This window comes from Bactrocera latifrons, unplaced genomic scaffold (assembly GCF_001853355.1).
Source record: "Bactrocera latifrons isolate USDA-ARS-PBARC rearing strain unplaced genomic scaffold, ASM185335v1 scaffold_25, whole genome shotgun sequence".
Classification (NCBI taxonomy): domain Eukaryota; kingdom Metazoa; phylum Arthropoda; class Insecta; order Diptera; family Tephritidae; genus Bactrocera; species Bactrocera latifrons.
This window is the reverse complement of record NW_017536074.1, coordinates 455,262-467,348: the sequence shown is the minus strand read 5'-3', so window position 1 is coordinate 467,348 and position 12,087 is coordinate 455,262. Positions and strand designations below refer to the sequence as shown.

At 36.5% G+C, this 12,087-nt stretch overlaps 1 protein-coding gene across 1 annotated transcript in view; it reads right to left on the bottom strand.

The window, feature by feature from the left end:
* Positions 1-8,253: 8,253 nt before the first annotated feature.
* The window catches only part of LOC108969394 (serine palmitoyltransferase 2), a 6,671-nt gene continuing 2,837 nt past the window's right edge, over positions 8,254-12,087 (bottom strand). The window contains exons 2-4 of the mRNA XM_018934080.1: positions 8,980-10,080; positions 8,638-8,900; positions 8,254-8,567 (exon numbers count right to left, since the gene is read on the bottom strand). Coding sequence (XP_018789625.1) covers positions 8,351-8,567; positions 8,638-8,900; positions 8,980-10,080 — 1,581 coding nt within the window. The 3' untranslated portion in view covers positions 8,254-8,350. The remainder of the gene's footprint in view (positions 8,568-8,637; positions 8,901-8,979; positions 10,081-12,087) is intronic.

The following is a 12,087-nucleotide window of genomic DNA, read 5'->3' as shown; positions in this document are numbered from 1 at the left end:
TCGGACTATTTAGGACCAGGCATCTAGTGCTTAGCAGCAAGAAGACAGTGGAGCTCCTAAATACCGTAGCCTAATGCTATTGAGGCGAGAAAATAATTTCTGCACACTCATCAATCATCATCCGTTTCAATGATTCCGCTTTAACCAGGTGCAAGTCTATTTATGGAGTAGCTCGATAATGAGTACAAATACTCCTTTTTGGGTCTACAATAGGAGAGAATAGTGGGTTGTCTGAAAGGGACTGCGCTTTGGAACAGTACATCTCCTGGTCCAGTGAACCAAAATGTTGGAAATAGATTTAATGGAACAACATTCCCTCTTCAATCTCAACTATAATATGTAGGTTAATATGGGTATTAAATATTTCAGAGAACTCATTTATGAAGCAAAACGAATTGTCTACAGAATCTTGGAAATGGTCGATTTGTTTAGGTTTGGTACTAAGCCTCACAATACAATAGCTGATCTTTAGCTCATTAAATATTTACCGAATGGGGTTTATAAAGCGCAGCCAAGCCCGAGCTTGAGTTACCTTACTTCTTCCACATTTCATTTGTTAGTGCCCCTCTGCTTTTTCCGAGATAACTTTAAAAAGTGCTAGATTTAGTCAATTGCACAAAAGTATCAGTATAATACTATCTAATTCGGATACAAGTATTTGTAGAGTGCTCTTGAAAAACAGAATCAGATGAGGTGCAAGTGTAGAAATATTTTTAAACTCGGTTTTTTTGGATGCGTTGCATCTTGTATGTTATTTTATTTATTACGCTTGTTATCTATTTGGGTAGGATTTTTGAGGCAGCTTTATTGCTTTCTAAGTCTATTATGACGACAATGGGCGCTCGCACCGCTTGCAGTTGGGTTGGTTTGCGATTCGAACGCTCGGTTGTTCGGTGAACATAGTGGCGGCTCTAATTTAAACCAAAACAATGGCATTGGTTGTGGCGTGAAATTGAGGAACAATGCGGAATAGAAAAAAGGCGAATCCTTAACAACTACTTTAGTACGCGAAGGGAACAAAATTTGCCGAAAGCAAAAGGTGGGAAATTTTGCGAGCACGTCTTTTTAAGGCTCCTATTGTTTTGGTATTAGGTAAGTAAATGTGTAATTTGGTCTTTATTTTTTTTCGGTTTAAAGTGTAATTACGTAGCTTGTGCGGAAAGTTAGAGCTTCGAACATACTGGAAATAATGTACGAACTTACGTGGGATCTCTATGTTAATAATTATATAATGTCTTTTATCCTGCGGCCTCATCTCTCATCTCATATAATAAGCTCTGCGAAGTTTGAGTTAATTATTACCCAGTACAAAGGTTTTTCTGGCTATGGATGAATCGAAATCTAGTGAGACAGATTGCATTAGGGACTATGTCTAGATATAAAGGTCATCTAGTTATAAGGTACTATCGGATTTCTACTCAAAACGTTAAACTAAATATTTCGAATGAACAAGGTTAAAGCTCCTTGATTATCATTCCTTTAGCGAATCGGCAAAACTAAATGCCTGTTAACAATTTTGTGATGAGTTTAAGAAGTTCTGTTAGTATAATTAGTAGAATTTATCATTTTTCCTTTAGAGATTATCGCCCTTAGCGGGACCTTTGTACCCGTGAGTTTTTTCAATAGCATATCTGTCAGGTTGACCAATATTTGCGCAAGAAGTTCTCAATAGGAACTAGAGTTCACATATTCGGTTTCTGGGTTCTTGAATAGTTTTGATTCAACTTGGACAATTTTTACTCATAAGGCAGCACACTTCAGAGGCACTATTCGTGCAAAGTTTTATCCCGAAATTTTGAAAGTGGTCGAGATATGGGTTTTCACCTAAATGTAGGCGCTGTCACAACCATCGCCTTATTTTGACCGTCTTCTATAAAACCCGCTCGTACCATCTTGAGTTAATAATAAAATTTAATATCTACGTATTTAGGTACTGATTTACCTCGCTTTTAGTAGTTTTTAAAATAACCATTGTACGGGGAGTGGTCGGGATTATCACCTGATTTCATCCATTTTTGAGGTGTTAGGGAGACCTTTAGGATTTGTTCAGAGCAAATTTGGTTATTATATCTTAACTTTTTTGAGATATGTATATGTAGGTATGTTTGTAAAACATTTTAATGGAGGAGGCCAAGAGAATTTTTGAAACTTTTTACCCAACAGCTGCACCTTTCTACTGTGTATCAAACCGTAGTTATATCTCTTAATTTAGTGCTTGGTTATGACACCTTATATGTTTTCGTTTAATGGTGTTTTGTGGGCGTGGTGGTAAAGCGATGACGGCCATCTACGAAATCATCCTCCGTTTTTTGTCAAAGAACACGTAAACCAAGTTTCCTCAAGATCTCTCAATTTTTACTCAAATTAACGCTTGCACGGATGGACGGGCTATTGACGTACATACATATATGATGCTTTGCTCCAAGGTCTAAATCGAAGCTGAACGATCCGCATAGACCTTAGACTTTACAAGTCCCCTTTGGATAAAGTCTAACGGGAGTGATCACACGATCTTAGTGGCCCAGATTGGCCCAAAACGTGAAATTATCTGCTCACTGAAGAATTTTCTCTATAAATCAATGTATGGAAAGTGGCGCCGTCCTGTCGAAACCAAATGTTGCCGAGATCACGAGCTTCAAATTCAGACATCAAATAGTCGCTTATCTTATCATGGCATGACAACGGACGCCATTGACGGTTACGTTCTCAACGGCTTCATTTTTGAAAAAATATGGATCAATGATTCCAACGCACCACAAACCGCACCAAACCGTTGGTTTTTACTGGATGAAATGGTGGCTCGGATGGTCTTGGCACTTTTCAAACTCCCATAGAGCGAAGCGATTTTGCTTGGGAAGGTCGAGTGTATTCAGTTCTTGCACAACCTGTGATGTAAAATTCGTTGTCGTTCCATACGTTAGTCCACAGATCTACGACTGCTATATTTTCTCCATTGGACGTGGTCTATTCGGTCGAATAGTAGCCAATATTGATTGCTGGATATCAAGATCAGTGATAGTGTTGCGAATAGGACGTTCAGTAGATCGATTATATTGACCATTAGTTGAGCGAAGCAAGCGAAACACATTCTTTACAAAATATAAATTTTCGTAATAAAGTTGAACGATTTGTAAATGCCAAACAATACTGAACAGCAAGAAAAACGTTAACTTCAGTTGCAACGAAGCTAAATACCCTTCACAGGTGCATTTCTGTTAGTAATTATGTGTTCAGTTTGTATGGAAGATATATGCTATAGTTATCCGATCTGAAAATTTTTTTCGGAGATTATATTATTACCTTAAGCAGTAACCCATGTCAAATTTCGTGAAGATACCACGTCAAATGTGAAAGTTTTCCATACAAGAACTTGATTCCGATCGTTCAGTTGGTATGGCAGCTATATGCTATAGTTAACCGATCTAAACAATTTCTTCGAAGATTACATTTTTGGCTCAGGAAATTATCTATACCAAATTTCGTGAATATATCTTGTCAAATGTGAAAGTTTTCCATACATGAACTTGATTCCGATCGTTCAGTTTGTATGGCAGGTATATGCTATAGTGATCCGATATCGGTAGTTCCGACAAATGAGCAGCTTCTTGAAAAGAAAATGACGTTTGCAAAATTTCAAAACGATATCTTAAAAACTGAGGGACTAGTTCGTATATATACAGACAGACGGACATGGCTAAATCGACTCAGCTCGACATACTGATCATTTATTTATATACTTTGTAGGGTCTCCGACCCTTCCTTCTGGCTGTTACAAACTTCGTGACAAACTTAATATACCCTGTTCAGGGTATAATAATAAAATGACAGCTTGACACGACTCACGTTTGTACCTCTACTTGGATCAAACGTTATAAATACGTAATAGTTACGCTATATGGCGCTAGAAAGAAAAGATTTGAACAAAAAAAAAATTCCAGAGATTTTTGTGATTTTTCGAGGACATATTTTTCATCAAAAGAATGTCAAAAATATGGATAAAGAAATTTGAAAATTTGAACTGTACTGTCAACAATTGGACCGCAAGAAGCGGAAATTTAGAGTCAACAGGAGAGGTATTGTTTTCTAACAAGACACCTTGTTTTCCTTCTCTGCGGATCAGTCAGAGTGTCAGTCATTTCAGTGCAGCCTCTTTTAGACAAGCGAGTATTCTCTCCCATATTAGAGCGGCAATACTGGATGTTTAAAACCAAACAAAAAGTATTTAGTCCCATTATCGAGCTATTTCACTCTCTGGAAACTGATGATGATCGATAAACGTGCAAGAAATGACACTCTCGCCCCAATATTATCAGGTGGGGATGGGATTGACGTCTGTTTTTAGCCCGACACTACCTTATACCACATACATCACATTTAAGTTGAAGCTAAATATTTTAATGAACAGAAATTGTAAAAGTGGATTTCATATCTTCAGTGAATTTTTCGGCATATCTTGTAGAATACTGAAGATTTAAGTTACTCGGTGTCTTCAATGCAGATATTTCTTTCAATGTTGAATGGGCCCATTTGCTCACCTAATGACTCACTTTATACACAGATTGATGGGATGATGTCATCCCCACTCTATATCTCGGAACTTCCTCAACCACCAAATGGAATTTCCTTCAACTCATATGCAGATAATTGTATTGGTCGAATCTAGATAAGTAGTAGTTAAACTGTTACAGTATCAAGAACGAAGTTGCACATAGGTCGCTCTCGATTCTCGCGGCAACTCGAGCTCTTCGTCTGCAATGGGTGGTGGTTTGACGCCAAGTTCACCATTCACTGAGAGGGAATCGGTGAATTTGTTAATGACTCCACGGTCAATGCATGTCTGCTGTTTGTTGCGTCCGAAGTCTAGTCGGCGTATTGTTTTATGTGGTCGACGTAGTTGAGGCAATCGGCCGTCAACGACCCGTCGAAACAGCAGGTGTCCAGATGATCATGCAACACTAATGTAATATTTATTATAATCGTTAATGATTTATTTCAGGCTACCATTAACTCGCATTCATTTAGCTAAGTATAGCATAGAGTTATAAATATACTTGTACACTGATGGACTAATCCCAAAACCACATCATCGTAGATAGCTGCAATGCTGAAGAAAAACATTGATACGGTTGTTCATCCTCAGACTGTCCGTGGAGCGCTTAATAGTGCTGGGTACAATGACCCAGTTTGTCGCAAAAAACCATGATTAGTAAGATGAACCTCAGAAAGCGGCTTTTATTCGCAAACGAGCACGTAAACAAGCCAACGGCCTTTTGGGAGAAAGCTATCTTCTCTGACAAAAGCAAATTTTGTCTATACAAGTCAGATGAGCGAGTTTTGACAGAAATATTCACCCAACAGGTGCTGGAGTTTTGGTGTCGATTGCAGGTCAGCATCTTCTTAAAGAAAATTAAAAAACAAAAAACGCTCAAAAATTTGCAATAGAGAACGACTACCACTTTCAACATGACAACGACCCCTACCATACAGCAGAAATTGCTCTACTCTGAGTATTGTGTAACACTCCTCACACCTTGAAAACTCCACCTCAGTCCCCCGATCGAACAATAATGACACCACTTTGATTAACGTTTGAGAACCCTATTTCATCAAAAAATGGGCTAAAGCTAATACTTCTTGAAGAGTGGATGAAAATTAAATCAAATGTTGCGAAAAATTTAGTTCATTCAAATACAGAAACTTTTACAGGAAGTTTTTACAAATAACGGTAAACATATTAAAATATATTTTCTTCGCCGATAATGAAATTTTATGTAATATGACGGTGACTTTTGTAATATATATTATAGTTGAAGTGAGTAGTTTTTAAATTTTTGTTTTTGTACAAAGCCTACTTGCATATATGCAATAAAATATGAGAGCACAAAATCTTTTTAGAAAAATGTTTTGATACAGATTCTTATATTTTTTCTAATGTCAATTAACTTAAAAAATGCATTACTTAATATAAAACAAGAAATTTATGGAAGAAAATCTCAAAAATTATCTTGACAAAAGTCTACATACAGTAAACAAATCACTAAGTTAGTTCATTGCGAAAATTTTACAAAATGGTAGTTATTAAGACGTTTTAGTATTAAGTTGGGCCCCCTTTGGCATCTATAACTGCTTGAAGTCGTCGTGGCATTGATTTTGCTAAATTTGTCAACTCTACAGACGTTATGCTGTTGCAAGCTTCTAATATGCGCTCTTTGAGTAGAGCAGAGCTCGAAATCTGGCGATTCCTACTTTAACGCTAAAAAATTTCCGAGACCTGTTCAAAGATATTCAAATCTGGACTTTTAGGTGGAGTGTTTAATTGCCTTGGAGCGTAAGAAAGCAACCGTTGAACAATCCAACCGGAACCGAGCCCCAAATTACCCACCGAAGGTTTCAAATTATGTTCCCACAGAGACTTGTACTTATAACGATACATTTTTCCTTCAATAAAGGCTAAATTCCAACTCAAAATGCCGCGACCGGTCCCCAGACCATTACGCTGCTGCTACCGTTCTCACAGTTGGCACTACGTTGTTCGGTTCTACCGCAGCGTTAATTTTCCTCCAATCTCCAGCTCTTCAATCGCTACCAAAAAAGTTGAATCTCGTAAATAAAACTTTTTCCCAAAAATCCATCTCCTTTTCTTTGTGTTTTTTGGCGAACTCTAATCGAAGTTTCCGGTTTTTTCAAAAATAAGTGGTTTCTTGCGTGGTGTTCTACTGTGGACCCGATTTTCGTTTATACTTCTTTGTATTGTTCTTGGGTGGATACTCTTTTGCGACGATCTTTTTGGAGCATTTATTTTTGGAGTTTTGTCTACTTCTTCGATAATCAGGCTGACATCTCTACGGGATAGCTTTTTCGGGCGGCCACTGCTCGGTTTATTTTCGGTGGAACCACTATTTTCGAAGTTCTTTACAATTATCGTATTGTTGGTCGGCTCAATTTCAAAATTTTAGAAATTTAACCATATAATTTTTTTTTTTTTTTTATCGCAAATTTCTAATATCAATTGATATTTCTTCTAGTGGGGCCTTTATAGCTGTTTAAGTGTTCAAACCAAAACTGAATTCAATAAATGCTAAACAGAAAAGGGCTAACGGTACTTTACCGTTAGTATGGGCTTCGTACTGTATACAGACTTTTGTCCACGCAATGTACGAGTTTTTCTTCCATAAATTTTTTGTTTTATGTTAAATAATGATTTTTTTTTTTTAGTTCATTACTAAGAGAGTAAATATTATATATAACTGTATCAATACATTTTTCTAGAAACTTTTTGAACTCTCATATCAATGAAAATAGGGGGTGTATGTAGACTTTTGTGACCCACTGTATAGCGGAACCTACAGCAACAAAATCTTCCATACATTATTCCTTCTTGTTATTAGTCTACAAGATATGTGTATTTCTGAATTCACTACTCCTTCATCACAAATCAATGCTTAGGGCAGAGCTTTAGGAAAACAGAGAATCATTTAATTATTAGACACGTCATTGAAACATGCATATTATATTACTTTGGTTGAGGGTACTTTGTTGATTGTTCGACTTTATTATAATTATTTCATTATAAGTAGTTTAATTAAGGTAAACTAAAAATACAAATGAAATAAAATACATAAATAATCATGGAATATTATACACAAAACGACATTGCTTAATAAAAAATAGCACAAAATACTTGCAATATATAAAATGGCAATAATAAACTTTGCCACTCTAGCATTATGAATAGCGTGGTTCAATGTAGTTATTGTAATTATTGTAATGTTGACAGCAACAGCAGTGGACTGGAACAGCATTTGTACGCGTAAATATTTATTGATAAACATAAATAAATAAATGCTAACGTTACAGCACTATCAAGTAACAATTCATAAATAGAAGAATTTTATCGAAAATGTTTCATACTCTAATCTATAATCCAATCACGAATTGTGCCAGCCGATTTGTTTATTTATAATTTACATTTTTGAACCGGATCGACAATACATACGAACAAAATTCGTCCGTATGTGCGCTTTCAGTATTTAAACAGTGATCAATTTCAATTAACTGTAAAACCGTTAACTGTGATCTATTTTCTATTTATATTAGAGTAATGCATTGTTTGCATATTGAAAATGTTTATGTAAATTTAACATTAGTGCAGATATTCAGCTTGTATGCAGCAAAAGCTACTAAACACAACTACATATATACTTTTTAGCTTAACGGTTAGGGAAAACTATGTGTCTGCTGTATTAGCGACACTTAAATACACAGACAAATATCATGACGCGCTTTAGAAGCACTGTGTGGATATCTGCGCTTTGTTTGCGAGTTTCGTTTAGCGGGGGGTTGTGCTTATTCAATACTCAATTGGATTGGGTTCGCGAGGTTTTCGCGAGTACTTTAAGCCCAATGTATCACTGATCTCGTCAATGACATCTAGTGCATTGTCTAATTGTTCTTTGGTATGTGCTGCCGATAGGCAGTAGCGTATACGCCCCTCCATGATTGGCGTCGCCGGAAAACCAACACCCACGACAGCGATGTGGCGTGTTGTCAATGTGCGTACAACGGCACTGTAAAGATATATCACAAATCGGTTAATTATGGTAATGCACAAGACGCAAAAATGTAGTCGAAACTTACCCGATTTTTGAAAATAGGTAAACCAACATGGGCACTACCGGCGAGTCCTCATGCCCGTACGTAATTACACCCATTTGTGCTAAGCGCCGACGGAAATAGCGTGTATTACGCGCCAGCTGATTAATCTTCTGACGCCCGATATCGGTGCCATCCAAACCCATTATCATACTCATCGAAGTGTAGATCTGCTGGGCAATGGGCGGTGACATGCTACTGGCATAGCAATGTGCATGACTGTTTGTGCGCAAATAGTCGATTAAACGCTGTAAAAACAATAACGCAAACAATGCAGGCTTAGCAAACACGAAACACTTTCAATGGCACACACACGAGTGTGCTTACCTTTGAGCCAGCAATATAGCCGCCAGCACTACCGAAACTCTTCGTGAAGGTACCCATCAATATGTCGACATCGTTAGGATCCACGCCAAAATAATCTACGGCACCACCACCATTCGGACCCATTGCGCCAATGCTGTGTGCTTCATCCAAGTACAAGTAAGCTTTGTACTTTTTCTTTAAAGCAATAATCTCTGGTAAGCGCACAATGGAACCCTCCATACTGAAAACACCTTCCACCAAAATCAAGATCTTCTTCCATGGTTTACCACCTGCTTTCGGATTGCCATGCACCACGTTGTGGCGCAAGACACGTTCCAAGTCCCGCATATTATTATGCTTAAACACTTTGGTGGTAGCGCCAGATAATCGCAGACCCAAAATAATCGAAGCGTGATTCTTTTCGTCGCTCAAAACCAAACAACCCGGCGAAATGAGTGCTGGTAAATTGAGCGCATTTGTCGCAAATCCCATGCCAAATACGATCGCATCTTCTACACCCAAATAACGTGCGGTCAATCGTTCCAAATCCAAATGCAGTTGTGTTGTACCCAACTCTACACGTGACGAAGTTAAAGCTAAACCCATTTCGCGTGCGGTCTTTTCAGATTGCTCCGCGCACGGACCTTTCGCATCGGCAAAACCCAAATAATTGTATGATCCCAGGTTTAAACAACGTGTTTCAGTGCCAGTAAACTGAAAACTCCACCCATAATCCTTCGTTACACGATCCTTGAGTGTTACCTCATCACCAGGTACACTGCATATGGGACGATTCCAACAATCGCGCACACGTCGGTATACATAACGCGAGTAGAAACTCTCGAAGGCATCATAGAGTGTTACGTAGCCATCACGATTTTCTTCTTTTGCGACTTTCGGCACGAAAAGCAACTGGTTTATATAGCCGAGTATCATAAGCAAATAGAAGCCCAGATATGTGAGGCAGGCAGTATGAAGCGGTACTTCCTCGAATGACGTCTTGGTGGTGTGCTCCTCAGCCAATTCTTTTAGTTTTTTCGCTGGCGTGAGCAACGCTTGGCTGCTGTTAGGGCATACTTTGCCTTTCGCTTGTTGACAGGTCGTGGAGTTAGTGGAGCAATTCTAAAAAAACGACAAATTCTCTACTTATTATTAAATTTCATAACCTCAAAATTAATTTGCCTACAAAATTAACACTGATATTTAACTTGATAGAGTAGTCTTAATATATGTGTTACATTTGTTTTGGACATGCCAATATGTACGTATGTATATACTGGTGGTCACATAGTTAGAAATACATGTTTTTATTTAATAAAAAGTTTATTTTCTTAAATACAAATATTTTTTACAACTTTAAGTACAAATTTTTTTGTAACCTTATTCTAACTCACTTATTTATAGAAAATCTAACGAAGAAATTGTTTCATAGCAACACCCCTGAATAAAATACATTTAGGGACAATTTTTCTTTCCATCTGATCGAAACATTATTTAATCAAAGCATAGTAAACCATTTATTTCGGGTCTATGACAGTCGGGTCTACGAAAACCGGAACGGACCCGGATTTTTATCCGGCCAAGGACTGTCAACTCGGCTACTCGGCAGAATTCTGCCGTTATAACAACAAGGACAACGTTTATTTCTCTCTACTCTACACTTTTAGTCCAAGTACTTGCAAATGATAATTTTTCACAGTTCTCCAACAACTATTTTTATGACCAGCGTTTAAAAATTTAATAAGTTTTGTTATTTCAATTTGAAGATCTAGTTAGTATATACAGATTTACAAATTTTACTGCAAGTTACTATATAGCGGCAAAAACTCAAATTCAAGAAATTTAGCAAGCCATATATTAAAAAAAAAAAAAAAGTTTTAGTGCTTTATCGCTAAAACAAGTGCTACACTTTTGCACCTGTCATTATTTACCATTGTAATTTGCACCGAATCTCAAGCGAAAACTAAATGATAAAAACTTTGAACTGAAACGCGTACTTTTTTGACTTTATTTTGCGCTTAGTTATGTGACCAACAGTGTGTGTTACTCAAAATGAGTTATAATGTGTTATTGATGTGGAACCAAGAAGACCACAAAGGTTAAGTAGGGCGTTAGTTTTGATATATTATTCAAGGAAATGTTTAATAGTGCAGAAATCACCGACATTTTTCAGTTATCAATAACATCATATAAGTATAATCAATAGTAATTGATTAAATGAATGTGGTTCACAAGGTGATAAGGCACAATTCCGATTTCTTTGGCGCCGCGATTTGAAGGTACTATTGGAAAGAGGAAGTCCTCCTGATTAACAAATATATATACATATGTATAAGTAATGTTATATAATAATAGTGTAAAGTATACAAGTACAGTACGAAAACTCAAATTTTGTTTCAATATGGGTGCATGGTAATCGAAAAATATAACTACTTTATATTCAAAACACAATTTTAAATATAAAAATATATGTATTGTCACCTAAAGTACAACACAATGTATCATTAAAAATAAATGGAAATCGCTGACAGATATAATAACCAAAATTTATCCATTTTATAACGAAAACTAAAATTTTGTTTCAATATGAGTGCATGAACCCAAAAATACAACCACTTTATAACAAAAATTCAATATATTTTTTTATTTTTAACGCAGAAAGGAGTACTACGCGAAAGTGCTTCAGTCACCCCGGGTATTCACTCGGCCAGGGTTATTTTTTTAAAACGCGACCGAAGGCCGTCAACGCAGAAGGAGAAGAATAGTATAAAATTGTATTATATAAAAATAAAAATGTTATATTACAATCATATAAATATTATAATATTATCACACGATTTTACTTATCAGTGTTTATTAAATAAAAATCACATATTATTCATATATTCATATACTATGTATGTATATATATGGAAAAGTGTTCACATTTTCAATTTTAGCTTGAAAAATCTTCTTAATCGTTTTTATATGGAGTAAAGAAAACAGAATCACTCGAAAGTACAAACAAAGAAAACGCTGAAAAATACTTCACTTTTGGTTTTTAAGGTGTGGCAAAGCTCTTTTTCCTCGTAAATACACTTGTGCTCACATAATTAAGCCACTGCATAGCAAAACTACGTTTCTGAAAAT